General features: G+C 34.4%; 1 protein-coding gene across 3 annotated transcripts in view; it reads left to right on the forward strand.

Moving 5' to 3' along the window:
* The window catches only part of CNTN5 (contactin 5), a 1,320,702-nt gene that overhangs the window by 871,069 nt on the left and 427,518 nt on the right, over positions 1-22,115 (forward strand). For all 3 annotated transcript variants that reach the window (XM_023208001.2, XM_023208000.2, XM_023208002.1), the window contains one exon: positions 12,660-12,755. In XM_023208001.2, the coding sequence (XP_023063769.1) occupies positions 12,660-12,755 (96 nt within the window). The remainder of the gene's footprint in view (positions 1-12,659; positions 12,756-22,115) is intronic.

Below are 22,115 nucleotides of genomic sequence, written 5' to 3' on the forward strand. Positions count from 1 at the left end.
GGAGACACAGCAAGACTCCGTCTCAAAAAAAAAAAAAAAAAAAAAAGTAAAACATCAAAACAGTTCTTTACAGGAATTCTTATGCAGTTTGGGACTGGATTGGATTTGCAAAGTGAAAAAACCTATATCTTTATTAAAATGCAGTTCTCAGGTTGAAAAGCATAATGTTATACTCAGCATCAAACTGTCTTACGAATCTACTCACTAGTTAATTATGTTTTTCTCATTAGATATGTTGAAAAGAAATAACTGTGTCATCTAGAGGGGCTGTTTTAAGCAGAGGCTAGTGGAGGCAAAAATTGCGTGAGGAGTTGAAAGAGACATAGCAGAGGGAAGTTTCTAGTAGATAATAACTGCCATCACCCTTGGTCAAAGGAACACCACTAGCTTTAAAACTATGGTAGTTTCCAAGAAACTCTAAATACAATGTTTTGGAGAGAAAATTTTCAAACTATTCATCTGACAAAGGGTTAATGTCCAGAATATCCAAGGAACTGAAACAACTCAATAGCAGAAAAACAAATAATATGATTTAAAAATGGGCAAATGAGCTGAATAGATATCTCTCAAAAGAAGACATACAAATGGGCAACAGATACATGAAAAAGTGTTCAACATTATAATAATTAGAGAAATTCAAATCAAACCACAATGAGATATCATGTCATCCCAGTTAGAATAGCTATTATAAAAAATGGAAATATAACAGATGATGGTGAGGATGTAGAGACAGAGGAATCTTTCTTACAATATTTTGGTTTTCTTTTATTGAAAGCAAATATTGTATATAGTTCTATCATCATATATAGATAATTTTGTCTCTTACATATGGTTTTTTATTATACTTTAAGTTCTGGAATACATGTGCAGAACCTTCAGGTTTGTAACATAGGTATACACTTGCGATGGTGGTTTGCTGCACTCATCAACGCATCATCTACATCAGATACTTCTCCTAATGGTATCCTGCCCTAGCCTCCAACCCCCACTACAGGCCCCAGTATGTGATAATCCCCTCCCAGTGTCCATGTGTTCTCATTGTTCAGCTCCCACTTATGAGTGAGTACCTGTGTTTGGTTTTCTTGTCATGTGTTAGTTTGCTGAGAATGATGGTTTCCAGATTAATCCATGTCCCTGCAAAGGACATGAACTTACCCTTTTTTATGGCTGCATAGTATTCCATGGGATATATGTGACACATTTTCTGTATCCAGTCTATCAAGATGGGCAGTCTTTGCTATTGTGAATAGTGCTGCAGTAAACATATGTGTGCATGTGTCTTTATAGTAGAATGATTTATAATCGTTTGGGTATATACCCAGTAATGGGATTGCTAGATTAAATGGTATTTATGGTTCTAGATCCTTGAGGAATCGCCACAGTCTTCCACAATGGTTGAACTAATTTATACTCCCACCAACAGTGTAAAATCATCCCAATTTCTCTACATCCTCTCTAGCACCTGTTGCTTCCTGACTTTTTAATGATGGCCATTCTAAATGGCGTGAGATGGTATGTCACTGTGGTTTTGATTTGCATTTCTGTAATGACAAGCAATAATCAGGTTTTCTTCATATGTTTGTTGGCTGCATAAATGTCTTCTTTTTAGAAGTGTCTGTTCATAACCTTCACCTACTTTTTCATGCGTTGTCTGGTTTCTTTCTTGTAAAGTAGTTTAAGTTATTCGTAGATTCTGGATATTAGCCCTTTTTCAGATGTATAGATTGCAATAATCTCCCATTCTGTGGGTTGGCTGGTCACTCTGATGATAGCTTCTTTTTCTGTACAGAAGCTCTTTAGTTTAATTAGATTCAATTTGTCAATTTTGGCTTTTGCTGCCATTGCTTTTGATGTTTTATTCATGAAGTCTTTGCCCATGCTTATGTCCTGAATAGTATTGCCTAGATTTTCTTCAAGGGTTTTTATGGTTTTAGGTCTTACGTTTAAGTCTTTTATCCGTCTTGAGTTAATTTTTGTGTAAGGTGTAAGGAAAGGGTCCAGTTTCAGTTTGCATATGGCTAGCCAGTTTTCCCAACAGCATTTATTAAAAAGGGAATTGTTTCCCCATTGCTTGTTCTTATCAGATTTGTCAAAGACCAGATCATTGTAGATGTGTGGCATCATATCTGAAGCCTCTGTTCTGTTCCATTGGTGTATATATCTGTTTAGGTACCAGTACCATGCTGTTTTGATTACTGTAACCTTGTAGTATAGTTTAAAGTAAGGTAGTATGATGCCTACAGCTTTGTTCTTTTTTTCTTAGGAATGTCTTTGCTGTATGAGCTCTTTTTTGGTTCCAGATGAAATTTGAAGTAGTTTTTTTTTTTTTTTTTTTTTTTTCTGTGAAGAAAGTCAGTAGTAGTTTGAAGGAGATAACATTGAATCTGTCAGTTACTTTGGGCAGTATGGCTATTTTAATGATACTGATTGTTCCTGTTCGTGAGCAAACTTTTTCCACTTGCTTGTGTCCTCTCTTATTTCCTTGAGCAGTAGTTTGTAGTTCTCCTTGAAGAGGTCCTTCACATTCCTTGTGAGATGTATTCTTAGGTATTTTATTCTCTTTGTAGCAATTGTGAATGTGAATGTGAGTTCACTCATGATTCGGCTCTCTGCTTGTCTATTATTGGTGTCTAGTAATGCTGGTAAATTTTGCACATTGATTTTTTATCCTGAGACTTTGCTGAAGTTGCTTATCAGCTTAAGGAGATTTGGGGCTGAGATCCTGCTATTTTCTGTATATACAGTCATGTCATCTGCAAACAGAGACAGTTTGACTTCCTCTCTTCCTATTTGAATACTATTTCTTTCTCTTGCCTGATTGCACTCTCCAGAACTTCCAATTCCATGTGGAATAGGAGTAGTGAGAAAGGGCATCCTTGTCTTGTGCCGATTTTCAAAGGGATTGCTTCCACATTTTGCCCATTCAGTATAATATTAGTTATGGGTTTTTCATAGATAGCTCTTATTATTGAGATGCATTCCATCAATACCTAGTTTATTGAGAGTTTTTAGCATGAAGGGATGGGGTGATGAATTGTGTCGAAGATCTTTTCTGAATCTATTGAGGTAATCATGTGGTTTTGGTCATTGGTTCTGTTTATGTGATGGATTATGTTTATTGATTTGCGTATGTTGAAGCAGCCTTGAATCCTAGGGATGAAGCCGATCTGATAAGCTGGTGGTGGATAAGCTTTTTAATGTGCTGCTGGATTCAGTTTGCCAGGATTTTATTGAGGATTTCTACATTGATATTCTTCAGGAATATTGGCCTGAAATTTCTTATTTTCTTGTGTCTCTGCCAGGTTTTGATATCAGGATGATGCTGTCCTCATAAAATGAGTTAGGGAGGAGTCCCTCTTTTCTGTTTTTTGGAATAGTTTCAGAAGCAATGGTACCAGGTCCTTTTTTGTACCACTGGTAGAATTCAGCTCTGAATCCGTCTGATTCTGGGCTTTTTTTTTTTTTTTTTTTTTTGTTGGAAGGCGTTTTGTTACTGCCTCAATTTCAGAACTTGTTATTGGTCTATTGAGAGATTTGATTTCTTTCTTCTTTAGTCTTGGAAGGGTGTATGTGTCCAGATTTTCTAGTTTATTTGCGTAGAGGTGTTTATAGTATTCTCTGATGGTAGTTTGTATTTCTGTGGGATCAGTGATGATACACACTTTATCATTTCTTATTGTGCCTATTTTTTATGTTGATATTTTATTTATTTATTTTTTTATTATACTTTAAATTCTAGGGTACATGTGCATAGCGTGCAGGTTTGTTACATATGTATACTTGTGCCATGTTGGTGTGCTGCACACATCAACTCGTCAGCACCCATCAATTCATCATTTATATCAGCTATAACTCCCAATGCAATCCCTCCCCCCACCCCCTCCCCCTGATAGGCCCCAGTGTGTGATGTTCCCCTTCCCGAGTCCAAGTGATCTCATTGTTCAGTTCCCACCTATGAGTGAGAACATGGGGTGTTTGGTTTTCTGTTCTTGTGATAGTTTGCTAAGAATGATGGTTTCTTATTGTGCCTATTTGATTCTTCACTCTTTTCTTCTTTATTAATCTGGCTAGTGGTCTATCTATTTTGTTATTGTTTTCAAAAAAACAGCTCCTGGATTCATTGATTTTTGAAGGGTTTTTCATGTCTGTATCAGAACATCTCTGTTCTGATCTTAGTTATTTCTTGTCGTCTGCTAGCTTTTGAATGTGTTTGCTCGTGCTTCTTTAGTTCTTTTAATTGCGATGTTAGGGTGTCGATTTTAGATCTTTCCCACTTTCTCCTGTGGGCATTTAGTGATATTAATAGAAAAAAATTTTTTGATTTTTAATATTAGGGAGAGTAACCTTGAATTCGTACAATAGGGAAGAGTAGGCATTTAGGTATAGTGTTACTTCTTCTACAGCTCTTCAAACTACAGAGCATCATCAGGAAGGTGGGGTGGGTATTTTTACATTATTATAGTCTTTTTCTATATTCTTCAAATAAGGAACAAAATTGTCCAGTTGCCTATTATTTTCCAAAAAGTATATCTTGGAATCTTAGAATAATCCCCTTTATTTTGTGTCTTATAATACAGAGATTGTAACTGTATACATATATTATTTAAAATATTTTTACTTTATTTAAAAATATATCTTTTATTATATGTCAAACACTGTATAAAAGGTTTTAAAATGTAATTAATTATGATGTGAATATAAAGTCTTCTAATGTATAATTTAATAGATATATATGACACATTTTCTCAACTGTAATAGATGAATGTTCATTTCAGCAACTTTTTTGTATGTTAGGTTTCCTTAGATAGATCATTCTAAAACTACAGAAAGCTGTAACGTTGTAAATATGTGGGATGAATTTTTATGCTGATAACGTTGTTTTCCTCTGTTAGAGTATCAAATCAATTACTAAAATATATTTTATTTCCTATTCATTCTAATAATGGGTATTAGGAAAATTATTTCATAAATGTGAACATACACATTTAACTAGGTTTGAAATTATAGGTCGTATATAATTACATGTTGAAAATAGGTTCTGAACTTACAGTCATAGGCTGTGAGTTAAAATCATGAAGTTTTTAACATCTAGAGATGTAGTCTCAGTGTGAAAAACTGTCCTCCTTCAGGCTAAATCTGGCTATACGCATGTTTTTGTTTTTTTACACTTGCAATGTAAGAGAAGAATAGGCAGATAGTCCAATTTAACAAAGGCTGAAGTTGTGCCAAGGGAATAAAATGAAGGGAGAAAGGGTAAGGAGTCTCAGTAGTAGGCAAGAAAGTAATTATATAAGGAAATATTATGAAATAACTGAAGAGGGTAGTTAGGCGTGAAAGCTTGAGAGACAATTTAATACACCTACAAGTTGTAAGAATTGCTGTACTAAATGATTTGCCAGTTTTACTATGACATCCTTTTCTCATCACAATGGATTTGTAATATTCAAACTCTCTGTATATGATGTATTTATTCTTTCACATTTTTCTTTTTAATGCTTAGCTTTAAAATTTTCTAAGACTTCTAATCAATTAAGACAGACCTGAATTTGGAAAAATACGAACTTAGAAGTAAATAAATTAGGATTATTTATCTAATTGTTTATGTAGATGGTAGAGATTTTATCAAATGTATAAAACCTCTGCCAGAGTTCATAGACTATATTCACATTAAACACACTGATACCCACTTTTTCATTGTAGGTTATTTATCATATATATTATTCAGTGTTGAAGTAGCTTTTTGTAACATATGAAATACAAAAGAAAAGACCTAAAATCAAAATCATTTTTATCACACTCTGTGGAAAGTTTATCATTTCACAAATGCAACTGCAATTTACTTTTTCACTTATGATGTAATTACAAGTGTCTTGTTCAAGGGAAGCGTATGCTGGTTTGCATCTGTTTCTTTTTTGTAATCCCTTTGGAGGACTGATTAATATCTGATAACATGTAAAATGAAAATGGCAAGCTATAGCAAGAGATTACTCATCTGACCTGTTATATATAACCAGAGAAAAAATGGGGCTAATGAAAATTTCACTACAATTTGTCATTATCTTTATAGATTTTCTTTCCCACTTCTCCAGCTGTATCTTAATTGAGTTGTTACCTTCATGTAATGGATGTTAGTACATTTTTTGAGAGACCTATAATTAGCTCAACTGATATTTTGGAGAGACAATTTTTATTAAAAGTTAACATTTCCTAAAGGCAATATGATATCCCATTCATAGGTGACTGATAAAAAGTATAAAGTAGCACTGTATCATGTAGGGTAATAGGAGAGTATTTAATCGAATAAGTTTATTGATTAAAAATATTCTAAACCAAGGGTATCATAATAGCTCTAGATTTTTTAGTGCTAATTTCAAAGCTAAATCAGTCACTTTCAAAACTCACAACTTTTCTGCCGTGAGTTCTTATTCTTGTTACCTAATTTTAGTGCATGTCAGTGTCCTAATCTTAAATGGGGATAATAAGCCCTCCCATATCTGTTTACAAATTGATCACAGACTCACAAGTTTACAGTTGCCAGTGAAACACCAAAAAGCTTCATTTTTCTATGGCTTTTCTGTCAAGGTACCATTCAACACTGACGTTTTTACTTTAGGAACTATTAAGAATCTTATTTGCTCTCCAATGTGTTATGTAGCCATTCTGTGCAAATGACTATGTATTAGAAAATGCTGATTTAATTTTTTTCTGAAAACATATGTAAGAACTGCTTTTTCTATTCTTTCTCAGAAACTAATTTTTAATAAGATGTCCTTATTGAAGATTATTTTATTTTATTTTATTTTATTTATTTATTTATTTTTTTTTTTTTTTTTGAGGCGGAGTCTCGCTCTGTCGCCGGGACTGAAGTGCAGTGGCCGGATCTCAGCTCACTGCAAGCTCCGCCTCGCAGGTTTACGCCATTCTCCTGGCTCAGCCTCCGGAGTAGCTGGGACTACAGGCGCCTGCCACCTGCCCGGCTAGTTTTATTGTATTTTTAGTAGAGGCGGGGTTTCACCCTGTTAGCCAGGATGGTCTCGATCTCCTGACCTCGTGATCTGCCCGTCTCGGCCTCCCAAAGTGCTGGGATTACAGGCTTGAGCCACCGCGCCCGGCCTGAAGATTATTTTAAAATTCCTAAAATCAGTGTGGTGTAACTTCCAAATATTGAATTGCTTTTGTCCTGGTATAGTTTTTAAAACTTTAGAATCAATCACATTGACTTTGATTTGCCAATTCTATTAAATATATGACTGCAGTGAATTTTTTACTTGCTTTTCCCGTAGATTTAGTAATCTTTAAAAACCAGGAATTAGTATCTATTTCCAGGAAGCCTGGCAGAGAGTAGGTATGTTAGTAGCTGGTGTAACTATCTTCATTCATTTCCTTTTCTCTCTTTTCTCTTTTCTAAACATTTAGAAGGTCAAAAATGTTTATGAATGAAATTTGACCATTTTTTATTGTAGAATATTTGCATGGAATGCAAAAAAAATTTACAGTGACCTGAATAATCCTGATGGTAATAATAGGAACAATAAATACAGCCAATGAAAAACTTCAATATGCAATCACTTTGCAAGTGAGGCAGCAAATACCAAGTTAGTATTACAAAACTTGCCAGTTGTTTCTACAGAAATCATGGAAATTAAAGCTGAAGGCCTCTCATATCAGTTCCTTAATCTTTCATATAATATATATGACACTCAAATGTAATTAATGAAACTTCATAAAATCTGTCTCTGACACCTAGTCTAATATAATTTGCGTTTTCAATGGTCTTTTTGTAAAAAGTCAAAATCTCAATTTTATAAAAAATTTAAAATTTGTGATAAATCATGTCTATGTTCACAGCACTTTTAGAGAATTAATTGAGAATCCTTGGAGCACTGATAGTCTAAAACTCATTAGGGCCACCTACAGGATAAATGTGTAGACATGAATACCTCAAGATTAGTGCTCCATTCCTCTGCCTTTTTCCAAACACAACTCCTATAAGCTCGACATTGCCACTTACCCAGAACAGACTTAAGACTGGGAAATAGAAGTCCAGGAGACAAATCAACCACAGCATTTTATTTCTAATTGTATAGCTTTTATTCTCCTGTCTTGAGCCTTTTCCTCACTCCTCCCCAATAACTAAACCAACCTATTGTATTTAACATACATAAGATACAAGATCAGTGTCCAGAATCTCTTAAGTACTATCTCTTTTGATAGTTTCAGGTACTCTGTTTCCCTCCAGCACTTTAATGCTTTTTAATGAATAATTTTTGAAATATTTTTCAGATGTTTGTGTGTGTACATATAGCTCACATTCTACCTATTCAAGGTGTCTCAGGTGGTTAAAAAAAAGTAGAAAAATAACCTTTCTGAATAGTTTGCCAAGTTTCTCAGCCCACTCTATTACTAAGTGTTAACTTTATGAAATCTATGAAGTCTTTCCGGAGAAATCCCCTTAGACTGGGGATATCTTCACCTTGTTTTGGCTCCTCTTAAGTTTAGAGTCAAATTTGTAGCCAACTCCCAATAATTTACAAAAACATGTAGTATATATTCCTAAATTCCTGTTTTGCCCTGCAGGCTTCTTACCATGCTTATTTTATCTTCACCTGGAATTCCTCAACTATTGTTTTATGTGTTTATTTATTATTATTGAGGCAAATACATATTTTAAGCTGCCTCAAATACTTCGTGGAACAATACAGGGATGAAAAGAGTAACTGAAGAATGTCAAGAAGGAAGGAAGACCAGAATACAAAAAGGAAGAGAAGGAGGAAGGAAGGGGGAGGGAGAGGGAAGTAAAAAAGGAAGGGACCAAAGAAAAAATCTAAAGTCTATGTGTATGTGTATGTGTGTTCGTGTATTTATAGCTCACATTTAGAGAAATAGTGTGAAGTGCTACATGGTAAATGTTCATAGTATATATTTGGTCACTCATGAGTGTGGCTATGACAAGCTGGGCTTTGAGGACTTGGGCTTATATATGTATTTGGTGACCCAGACTCATGTGAGCTATGAACAGTTGGCCCAAGTAAGTGTGATTAATTCATTTATATATCTATATCCTTTACAGTTTTTCTTCCAAACCAGTACCTAAAATAATGTTCAATGTGTGGTATGCATTGAATAAATATTTGTTAAATAAATTCATAAAATGGTTTGTCTTATGTGTGATCAATATGGCTCAAATCTCCCATCCCAAGTCTACATTCTATCACCTAAAGCTCTTAATAACATCTGTTATTGTATGTTTTTCTTTTTTCTTTTTTTTTTTTTTTTTTTTTTTTTGCATAGTTTTTCTAGGATGAATAGGTGCAATAATCCTGCAAGCTACAGGTCTAGTTACAGCTCTCATTTTAAACCGTGCGTGAGCTTCTTAACTCAGAAAAAGAAAGGTCAGAGCAGAGACAAAGTCTAGGACACTATGACTTTTGATCACAAAATTTCTCCTCCAGTTTCTTAACTTGACTATTTTGCACATGTGCTTTAAAGTAAGTCCAGGAAGATATTTATTTCAGTTTGTAATTTGAACCTGAATTTTAGAGTCTTTGTGTTGTGATTTTTATTTTTACTTCCCCCCATTTTTTTTTTCCTGCAAACGTAAAAAATAGAACACATGAGCACATATTTTTGACCTTGTGTAATTGCAATAAAACAATTCAAGCCCATGTCTATAAAAGGGCTTTGTCTTTTTTTCCATTTATCTTCTTGGTATATGTAATATATCATCTATTAAGATAACATGATAAACACTGAACCTGCACATACAACCACTGAAAGATTTCAAAGTTCTCTGATTGAATACATCCAAAGAAATTAACTCCTTTCTCAGTGAGAGATGAACAGACAGCTAAATTTTCACTCAGACTATTCAGTCTAACCACCATTCCCGTCAACCAATATTTTTTTCACGTAAACCTTTCTGCCTTAGATCAACCATCATCTTGCCTGGAACAGGGATCACTTTTACATTATAGATAATAATGTTTCACTTTTCTTTAGAGTAGGAAAGAGTTAAGTGGGAAATGTACATACCCCATGAAAGTACAGACATCTTTTTAGTATTTCTCTATATTTCTTTAAGAAAGAAAAAAATTCTACTCACAATTAAAAAAAAAAAAAAATCCATTTATCTTTGGGCTTCTGGTGCTATAGTTCCCAGGAAGTAATGACACAGAGACAATTCTATGAGGAAATGTTAAATTGTGCTTGTATTAACAGCTGGTACAAAATAAAGCAATTACAGTGAAGTATTATCTTTTGGGTCATTGGGATCTCAAAACACAATTTAGGTCACAATTATTCTATAATTTTCTTTTCTTAGTGTGTTTAATTTCTAGGGCATGCCTGTACTTCAGTTCTTCAGAAACAGGCATGAATTTAGGACTGTTTTCTATTAAAACAATCTCGTAAATACAGTAGGTTGATTTGAAATGTCATAAAAATAAGCATAATATAAACTTGTAGTAAGTGTATTGAAATAGATATTTATGTTTTAGAAACCATTTTAGAAATTCATTATAAATAAATTGATATCCAAATTGCCTTCCAGAATTTATAGATTCAATGAAGACGAAAAGAGGAAAGTGAAATCACATAATCCCTAGAGATACTAAATTCAGTCATGGTGGCTTTCTCCTATAATCCCAGTACTTTGTGAAGCAGAGGCCACAGGATTGCTTGAGACAAGTCTGGGCAACATAGCGAGACTCTGTCTCTACGAAGAATTTGAAAAATTAGCTGAGTATACTAGCACGTATCTGTAGTCCCAGCTACTTTGGAGGCTGAGGCTGGAGGATTTCTTGACCCCAGGAGTTACATACTGCACTGAATTATGATCACACCATGCACTTCAGCCTGGGCGACATAGGGACAAGGCTCTCAAAATATATATTAAAGCCCTGTCACAACCACTGCCTCACTATCCTGTGTTGTATTTTTAGGAGTAAAGTAAAAGGAAATCAAATTAAAAATCTTGCCATGCTTTGATTTCATATTAAGATCATTTTTTTGAAAACGCCTCTAAGAATCAGTGCATATGAGTTGAAAGCCATGATTTGCATATATTTGTTTGTTGCAAATAAATGTGTATGTTGTATTACCTCATACATATGAAGTTCAAAAAGAGAAAAGCATAATATTTAGTAATAGAACTCAGAGCAGTAACCTCGTAGGTACATATATTTGAAAATTACTGACTTGATTTTTACTGCTACAGAAGTTAGTGTATATATTTTTTAAATAACAATCCCTCAGAAAAGTAGAACTAGAATTGCTCTTTTTCTTTTGTCCTGCTACTTTTTGAAAAGCTTAACTGTTTATAAAGAAACATTGAATTTTGTATAAAATCCTAAATACATTCTGCAATAGTGAGTACTTCTCTATTTATTTGGTGTCATGTATTCACTGTTTATTAGACCCCCATGATTTTGGATGTGTTTAAGAAGATTTGGTTATACATTCAGCAAAATAATAAGTAAATTGTTAGTCGTCTCAAAAGTAAAATGTATAGAATTTTTCTTAGAGTGCTATAGACTTGTAATTTATCTCCTTCATATCCAGTAGTATATTTTCTTGATTGTTCAGTTTATTTGTCAAATTAGTATTAAATTTGAAGCCCTACCTTGTATTGCTACAAAGCATATTATTTTAGCTTGAAATAATTACAGTATATTTTAAAAATCTCTTTTACAATTTGTGCCTAATGGAAGAAATGGAAGAACATTTCTAAGAAGCATTTCTTAACAAGGAAACATGAGTTTATTCATAAAAATATTGAACTCCTACCATTTTCGATAAAGTAGTCTAAAAATTGTCTTATTGATCAACGTAGCCCAAGAAAAGGGAAAGGGGAATAGGCACTGGGATATAAATAGTTTAATAAGCAGTAATAGAATTACAAATAAAATTACACATCATTCCCTTTTGGACCATTTTCTTTTTAGGAAAGTCTTTTCAAATTGTGTAAATGCAACATAGTTTAAGGGAAGGCAATTGAACTCCAATACTGTAATCCCTCATACGTAGAAGTGAGTGTTTCATTAGCTAATACTCCCAGACTAACCAAAACGGATGAGAGTAGTTAATTCACAGAGCCCATTCTAGGCTTTCATAAAATGAAAGTCACATAACTTTCTTATTCATATTTATAGAAAAAGAATAGTTTTTCTATTTTTATTATATTTTGTTAGAGCATACAAGTGTCTCTACTTTGGCATGCTCATGCTTGGTTTTACACATCATTCTTAGCATGACATGTAATGAAGCAGCAGATGGGACACCAAGTCCTCTGACCAGTTCTATTTCTCTTCTCACTATGAGTGAATGGGCATTATTGGTAGTAGAAATATCAATATGTAGGACATTTTATGTAACTATTTGTGTTAAAAATACTATACTGCCAAGTTTCTGTCTATACTGACAACTTGAATGGACTGTAAATAAAAATAAAGAATGTGGTTTTTCTATGGATAGTATAAATTTATTTCTGTTGTGGTATTTAAAATGTGATGATGTAGATATATGTTAAAGCCCACTTGTCACTGATTAACAAACAAATGACACCTTGTCAAGATAATGATAGAAAGTAAGTACAAGTTAAAATCGTAGTAATCTTTACATTCTTTTTTGCCTTGGATCTAAATGTTTTATTATGTTGACAGATCTGGGAAATTTTAGTGGCCGGACAAGAAGTGCAGTCTCTGTGAGGGAAGGCCAGGGTGTCGTTCTGATGTGCTCTCCTCCACCACACTCACCAGGTACAGTAGGATCCCATTCTTTGCTGCTGCTGCTCTCTTTTGCTATGTGTTTATTCTTTTAGACAGTATATTGATGGGAGAACATTGCAGGTGAAATGTGCGTGGTTTTCTTGACATATATCAGAGTGCGAGATGAGTAATTCACGATCACGTACTCTAAATATCATTAGATGGGATGCTGAACTCCAATGTTAAAGATTGTTTTATTGCCATTCTAACTGTTGACTGTCATTGTTATGCCTCTGTCTGCCATCGGTAAAGAATATATTGCCTGGAGCACAAGGGAAGTGATAAACTGAGAGAATGAAACTTTTCAAAATAGTTTGGAGTATCAGAGTTGAGTTAAGTGAATACCAATATGCCTCTTGTTTCAAAAGATAAACTGGACACTTAGTTGTTTATGGTGCTCTTTGCCACAGTGGAATTAGAACTTCTAAGCAATGCTTTTTTTTTTTTTTTTTTGAGTTTCAAACAAAACTACAATTTAGTTAGTAATTTTTGGTTCTTTGAGGTCTTGTTTGTAAAAGTCATGGTGAGTACTTTTTGTGGCTTGAGGAAGCAGAAAACTAAACTGTACTTGGATTAATTATACGTACTTCTGCCAGCTCACACCTAATTATATCCATTTTGTTTGAGTTTTATAATTTGAGATGAGTACACATTTGGAACTTACTATGGCTTTACTATAGTATAAGTTAAGAGTGACCAGTATCAGTTAAAGAGAAAGAGAAAGAGCACAAGGAATAACCAAGGAATGAAGGCCTTAGTTAACAACTGGTAACAGAATTGAAGTTCTTGGTATCTCAATAATTTTTTCTTCTTTAATTAGAGTGATGGCCATATTTTTTCTGGGTTATATTACCAGTGTAGTAATGGAGCCCAGTTTGGCTCTTCTGTACATATTTTTTTTTAAATAACCAAATGGCCTACATTGATTTTCTTAAGGCTTCTTTATCTTTGTCTGATCCCCCTTTTATATTTTTAATCAAAAGGAAAGTATGCTGCATATCAACAGGAATATATTTTTGAAAACATTTTTATTTGAAACTCAGATAATAATCACAATTAGGAGTAATTGTTGAGTTATACCTCTCCAATTCCTGTACATCAATCCAGTTACTCCATTCTTTCTGTAAAATTTTTGGGGACTTCACAGTAAACATATCTAGTCTTACCTGCATCTAAATCCAGATTTATGTTCTTTCAAAACAACATCCATTTTAATTTTTTTAATGGATAAGACAAAAATTTATATTACGTTTAGGGAAATTGTATGGCATTGATATAGATCATGTCTCATATTGGTTATTAAACAAATTTCATCCAAAGGCGGTATTAGTTGAATAATTGTTAGAGATTACAAAAAAGGGAAAAAGAAGAGGAAGGAGAAAGAGAATATAACAGGCTTTATAGAGGATGAATGATTCCATCACTAGACTGACAGGAGTTAACAACATAAAGTGACCCCTGTGGGAAAAAAAGCAAGGTATTCTGAGGTATGATGTATATTTTAAGGCTGTTGGAACGTTATTTTTAAATAAAGTGAAATGGAAAAGAATAATATAGAAATCAGTACTGCAGGAATACACATAAATAATTAATCCAATTTGCAGAGAAGACTGTATACAGATTTCTGGTGGGAGAATATAGTACAATGAGTTGCATATATAGTAAGATAAGCATAAGATAAGAATAGGCACTAATAACTGATTAAATAAATAATGTGATCTCTGATTGGGATCAATATATGTAAATGACTGTTCAATAATGGTGTTTTACAACCGAACTCATCCTCTTGACAAAGGCCAACTTGATATGTTATTACCAACAATTGCAATCTCTCAATTGCCACATTTACAAGCTTCCTTTTTTTCTGAACAGCATCCACTATCTTTTACTCCTTTAGAACCCTGATTCCAGAAGTCCTTTAATGTCATGAAAATGTGCAAATCATTGATCCTACCCCATTTTCATTCTACTCCACCTCCTTTGATTCTCACTTTTCTCATTCAGTTATTGTCATATTCTTTTATACAGCTTCAATTTTGTCATCTCTCTTTTGCTTTCTCACACTGACATCCTAGTTTGCAAAACCCTAATCACGATGTAGATCCAACTCTTAGTCTACTGCATATATGAGTCTATTCAGGTTAATATTACTGTTAAATAATCCCCAAAACCAAAGCGCACACAGAAAACAAACAAAAAACCAAGTTATGCAGACTGCTGTCAATTTAAAATAAAAATGATGAACTTCACATGCATCTTAATATTACCTAGAATTTTTTAAAAAACCTATTATTTTTACTATACTTTAGTCAAATGTTGTATGTGTCTTCCCCAGCTCACTCTCAGGTGATAAACATGCATCCTATTATGCTGTGAAAGAGAAAGCAATTAGAAGATAACCTCCACAAGCCCTCATCACAAAGTCATACAACAATTAGCATTTGTAGCCATACACTCTGACTTCCCATTTTTTAGTATATAGTGCAGTATAGCATAGTGTGGTATAGTATAGTATAGGTCAGATACAAAAGAATTTTCTTTTCAAAGATTTGGCTTATTCAGAGTCCTCCTTCTTCATTCCCTACTTCCAAGGCCAAACTAACTTCCTTGTCCTTTGTTCCTCCCTATTTTAATTTCAGTAAACAACTTTCCCACCCATCCTTATCTACAGAGCCCACATTTGCTACCCACTCTGTAAATTACTCCTCCCATCGCAATTGCTTTTCCCACTGAAACCGCCCTTTCTGCCAGTGTAACCACATTCCTGCATCTTTCAAGTTAGTCAGGTTCAGTTTAGATTGTGTAGTCCAACTCTAGCCAGTGGAGGCAGGACACAGTAGCAGGGACAAGCTGTGTTAAGGATAAAAACCCCTTCCATCTTTTGTTTGGTGTGCTCTCGTGACCAGACTTCTAAGCAGCATTCTTCTGCAAAAGTAAATTTTGCCTTGCTGAGAAATCCTTTCTTTACATGCTCTTTTTCTTTCTGACTCTAAGCTTTACTTCCAATAGTATAGTATAGCATATGCATTGCTGCAGTTCTAAGACTAATCCCTCAACTTGTGTGTGCTGTAGTTCATCTTTTTTTGCCTACTTTAAGAAATTGTTTCAGCAGTACCCCTTCTTCTACATTTGTATCAGAGATTGATTCCTCTTCTGGAGCAGTCCCATCAACATGGAAACCTGCTATTCTTGCCTCCATGTAAAAGTAAAACAAAGTAAAATTCCCTTGTCCAATGCCCTCTTCATTCAGCTACTACATGATTTTTGGTTTCCCTTTACAGTAATACTTCAAAAACTTTCTTTTTATACTCTATCCAATTCCGTTCCTCTCAGTCTGTGTGTTTCTCTCTCTTCCCCCTCTTTTTGTCTCTACTCCCTTTCTCTTTTTAACAGATTCATTGACATGCATTTTTTATACCATAAAATTCACCCATTTTAAGTATACAGTTCAATGAGTTTTAGTACATTTATATAATTTTGTCTTCATCACCAGAACTCAAAAGATATTTCCATCATTTCAAAAAGTCATTCAATCCCTCTCCTACTCGTGTCCCTGGGAAATTTTTACTGTGCTTTCTTTCTCTATAGTTTTGACTTTTCTAGAAAATTTATTTTATTTAACACATGTTTTTGCCATGTTACTCAGGCTGGTCTCGAACTCCTAGGCTTAAGTGATCCTCTCACCTATAATCCCAAAGTGCTGGGATTATAGGCGTGAGCCACTGGGCCCACCCAGAAATTTCATTTTAATGCAGTCATACAATCTACAATCTATATATGCACGTCTGTGGGTGTTTGGTTTCTTTTACTTGGCAGAATCTGTCTGAGATTCATCTATATTATGGAATGTAGCAATAGTTTATTGCTTTATATTGCTGAATAGCATTTCATTTTAAGGACACATTCCATTTTGTGTATCCATTTGGATTATTTTCAGTTCTCATGTGGGTCATTTCTTTCTCCACAAAACACTATTTTCACTTAGCTTAAAAGATTCCTCACTCTTGATATTTCTCTTCTCTTTCTCCTTAATCTCCCTTGCTGATTTGTCTCATCTCCTCAAACTCTTAATTTTATGGTCCCCCAAGTGTCAGTACTATAACTTCTTGTTTCCTTAATAAACTCACACTTTGTTAGTTTTCACCTAATAATAAAGCTTTAAATGTCTAAGTAGCTAAAATCTCCCTAATATACATCTCTATCCCAGACTCTGGCTTGTATGTGTATCCAACTCCTGTTAGTATTTTCATTTCGTTGGCTAATAGGCACTTCCCTCTTAACCATGTCTAAATCTGAACTCCTGGTTATTTCTTCCCCAAACCTTCTCTAGCTACAGCCTTTTCCACCTCTGTTAATAGAAATTTCATTCCTTACATCAGGCCTCAGAGCCATTCTTCACTTCTCACTTTCTCTACACCCCACATACAAACCATTGGTAATTTTATTGGTGTCTGCTCACTTTCCGGTCCATAGACAAGATCTTCTTGCTGTGTACTCACACGGTGGAAGGGTTCAGAGAGCTCTCTTGGGCCTCGTTTATAGGTATACTAATCTCATTCATGAGGGCTTCACTCTCGTGACTTAATCACTTACCAAAACTTTCACCTCTTAATACCATCACTTTGGGAGTTAGGATTTCAACATATTACTTTTGAAGGGACATAAACATTCAGACCATAGAAGGTGATATTTGGAGATGGGGCTTATTTTTAGTTTTATACGAGGCCTTGAAGATGGAGCCTTTATGATAAGATTAACGACTTTATTAGAAGAGACACCAGAGAGCTCTCTTTCTCTACTGAATGTGAGGTGTCCATCTGCAAACCGGAAAGAAAATCCTAATCAGAAGCCAACCATGCTGTCACCTAATCCCAGACTTGCAGCCTCCATGACTGTGAGAAAATAAATTTCTGTTGTTTAAGTTAACCAATCTGTGGTATGTTGTTGTGGCAACTTGAGCAGACTAATGCACCATCTCATTCAGCTTAATATCAAAGCCAAAGTTGTTACCATCGCTTGGAGAACCCTCACAGTTTGCCTCCGCTTGATCTCTCTGACCTCATCTACTGCTTTCCCTCCTACTCTCTTTACTGCAGTTATCATCATCTCCTTGATGTCTCAAACAACCAGACAAGTTCCTGCCTTAAGGCCCTTGCAGTAGCTGTTCCCTAGGCCTGGATCATGTATATCCCAGGTATATGAATGGCTCACTCCCTCACATCCATGTCTTCATTTAAATATCACCTTAGTAAAACCTTTTCTGATCTTCCTCTTTGATTTCCATTCCACAATTTTTTTATCCAGCTTTGCTTTATTTTTCTCCATAATACTCACAGCATTCCATATACTGCCTTTATTTTTCTCCGTAATACTCATAGCATTCCATATATTCACATATTTACTTACTTAGTTGTTCATAGTTTGTCTCCTTCGGTTACAGTGCAAATTCTACTAAGACATAAATTTTGTAGGTTTTGTTCACTGTTACTGCTCCAGTGTCTAGGACAGAGTATGAGCTGAAAAATATTTATTGAATTAATCTATGTATAATATTCAGAAATATGTGAAATGAGCCAAGGTTTTAATAAATATCAGCAACTTTGATGGAAAAGTCATAAATAAGAGTAGGAAAAAAACAGATCAGCTATGTAACAAGAAAATCTTTCTTAAAATTTACCTTTTTCTCATAATTATGTTGTGAAATGGTACATTAATTTTAGTGCCTTGCTTGTTTGCTTAAAAGAAGAACTTGGAAACTATCTTGGGAAAATATAGTCAAAAATGCTTGCTGAAGTAACAGAATATATTAGTCCATTTTCATATTGCTCTGAAGAAATACCTGAGACCAGGTAATTTATAAAGAGAAAGAGGTTTAATGGTCTCACAGATTCACTTAGCTGGAGGGCCTCCCAATTATGGCAGAAAACTGAAGGAGGGGCAAAGGTGCATCTTACGTGGTGGCAGACAAGAGAGCGTGTGCAAGGGAGCTGCTATTTCTAAAGCCACCAGATTTTGTGAGGCTTATTCACCATCATGAGAACACTATGGTAAAAATCCACGCCCCTGATTCGGTTACCTCTCACTGGATCTGTCCCACAACAAGTGGGGAATAGGAAAGCTACAATTCAAGATGAGATTTGGGTGGTGACATGCCAAACCGAATTACAAAGGAAGTGAGAAAAGAATAATCCAGGGTAAAGTTTCTGATCTGACATTTATTAGGAATGACTTCAACACTGCCTTTGTTTGGGTGGAATGAGATTAATATTATGAAATTACTAAGTAACCTGATACACGCTAGAAATCTTAGACCCAAGTTTCCGTTTCATTCAAATAGTCATGTAGATTATCACAGCATACTTGTTCAACTGATGCTTGATTGCATTTGGTTTCCCAATCTTGTTTTACTTCCTTTTTTCAAATCATAATTAGGGTTTGTTATTTTATCTATCAGAACAATACAATGTAGAGTGTCAAGAGTCAAATTTTATTATTTTTATCTTCCCAAGAAGTTATGTTCCTTCAGTATACAAAATTTACCACCTTCCAATTTGTATTCCCAATATGTAGCACAGTGTCTCATCCTTACTGAGTTTTCATTAAATGCATGTGAAATAACTGAGTGAAATGCTGATTCTAATAGTTGAGTTTTGCAAGGTTTTAGATAGTTTCTGTCAGCCTTCTGGTATTAGCTCATTGTATCCTGTATTCATGACAGATATTTGGGTCACTTAATATCACACTCTTGTATTGATATTTCAAAGTGTAGCAGCTACTATGATTCAGTGGAAGCTGTATGAAATGATAAAACAATTTATACATCAGAGAAGATTAAAAATTATTCAGAGCAGCCCACAGATCCATTATCTTGTTACCTCAAACAGAAGTACAATGCCCAGTTTTTGTCAAATAAAAGCAAAAGCTTGGATTGACTTGATATCTAAATTTCTCAGTTATCTTCTCCAGAAATCAGTGTTAATCCCTGTCAGCAACATATGTACATGAAAATACCTTGTTGGGATACTGAGTTGGTTATTCATCTACAAGACAATAAATAAATATATTTGAAATGTTAATATGTTAGCCCAAATGAGTTTTAATTGCCAAAAAATATCCTTTTCAGTTTAGTAATTTTAAGTTGAGGGTTATATTGTAAAGAAAGGCTCTGTGAAAATGTAGAAATAGCCTCATAAAACCTATAAAGCTATATAATTTTTTTTTTTACTACTTAGAAGCTGTCATTTATACTTTCTACATAAATAAGTCATTTATTACTATTTTACTTACATATTTGATTTTGTTTTGTACCAAAACATTTAAAAGCTTACATTGAAGTGGAACCTATAATTTTTAAAGAAAGTATAATACTATAGTAAAAGATATATGAATATACCACTTTATGGTATAATAATCACGTAATCCTTAAAAAATATCTGAAACTTAAAAATTATTGTCATCCCCATAGTATTGATGAGGAATCTAAACATCAGAAAGATTAAGTGAAACACTTAAGGTCTCATACACAGTAAGGGATGGAACCAGTACTTCAACGTTTGATATATTTAATACTATATAATGTGGATTTTGTGTAAAGCTGTACTAAAACCTTTATAGCAATAATACAAATGAAAACTTTTAAACAATAGAATCAAGGACTTCTTAATGTGAATTTTATCAAATACTTATCTTCATTCAACAAACATATATAGTACCTATCTTTTAACTAATGAGTTTAGCCTACTTACATTTATTTCTGCCATCTTATTTTGTACTTGTTACCCCGTTTTTTTTTTTTTTTTTTTTTTTTTTTTTTAGATTCACAGGGTACATGTATATGTGTGTTACATGTTTGATGCTGGGATTTGGGCTCCTAATGATCCTGTCATCCAAGTAGTGAACATACTACCTGATAGGTAGTTTGTCAACGCTTCCCACCCCCATTTTGGAACTGCCAGTGTTTATTATTCCCATCTTGTGTCCGTATGTACCCAGCGTTTGGCTGTCACTTGGTGAAAGCATGCTGTATTTGGTTTTCTGTTTCTGCATTCATTTGCTTAGGATAATGGCCTCCAGCTGCATCCATGTTGCTGGAAGAGATATAATTTTGCTCTTTTTTTGTGGCTGTGTAGTATTCCATGGTGTGTATTTGCCACATTTATTTTCTTCAACCCACCATTGATGGGCACCTGAGTTGAATCCATGTTTTTGTTATTATGAATAGTGCTGTGATAAACATACTACTACATATGTCTTTTTGGGAAAACTTTATTTTCTTTGGGGTGTATGCCCAGTAATGGGATTGCTAAGTTGAATGGTAATTCTATTTTTACTTCTTTGGGAGATGTCCAAACTGCTTTCCACAGGGAGTGAATTAATTTGCATTGCCATGAAAATGTGTGAGTATTCCTGTTTCTCTGTAACCTCACCAATATCTATCTATCTGTCTATCTATCTATCTATCTATTTATCTGTCTGTCTATCTGATGGTGTCTTGCTCTGTTGCCAGGCTGGAGTGCAGTGGCATGATCTCAGCTCACTGCAACCTCCACCTCCTGGCTTCAAGCGATTTCCCTGCCTTAGCCTTCTGAGTAGCTGGTATACAGGTGCACGCCACCATGTCCAGTTAATTTTTTGTGTTTTAGTAGAGACAGGGTTTCACCATGTTGGACACGATGGTCTCAATCTCCTGACCTCGTGGTCTGCCCGCCTCTGCCTCCCAAAGTTCTGGGATTATGGGCATAAGCCACCACACCCAGCATCTATTATTTTTGTTTTACTTTTTAATAATAGCCATTCTGGCTGGTATAATCGCAATGTTACCTCATTGCGATTTTCATTTGCATCTCTCTCATAATTAGTGGTGTTGAACATTTTTACGTCTTTGCTTGTATGTTTTCTTTTGAGAAGTGTCTGTCTATATCCTTTGCCTACTTTTTGGTTTGGTTGCATTTGCTTTTGAGAACTTAATCATAAATTTTTTGCCTAGGCCAATGTCTAGAGAGTGTTTCTTAGGTTTTCTTCCAGGATTTTTTATAGTTTGAGGTCTTACATTTAACTGTGCAATCATTCTTGAGTTAATTTTTGTGTATTGTGAGAGATAGGGGTTCAACTTAATTCTTCTGCCTATGGTTAGCCAGTTTTCCCAGAACCATTTAGTGAATAGGGTATCCTTTCCCTATTGTTTATTTTTGTCAATTTTCTTGAAGATCAATTGGTTGTGGCTATGCAGCTTTAATTCAGGAGCCTCTGTTCTGTTCCATTTTTCTGTGTGTACAAGTACTATACTGTTGCGGTTACTATAGCCTTGTAGTATAGTTTGAAGTGGTTACCACACTTTTACTATGGTTTATT

The sequence above is a fragment of the Piliocolobus tephrosceles genome, chromosome 13, assembly GCF_002776525.5.
Source record: "Piliocolobus tephrosceles isolate RC106 chromosome 13, ASM277652v3, whole genome shotgun sequence".
Lineage (NCBI taxonomy): Eukaryota > Metazoa > Chordata > Mammalia > Primates > Cercopithecidae > Piliocolobus > Piliocolobus tephrosceles.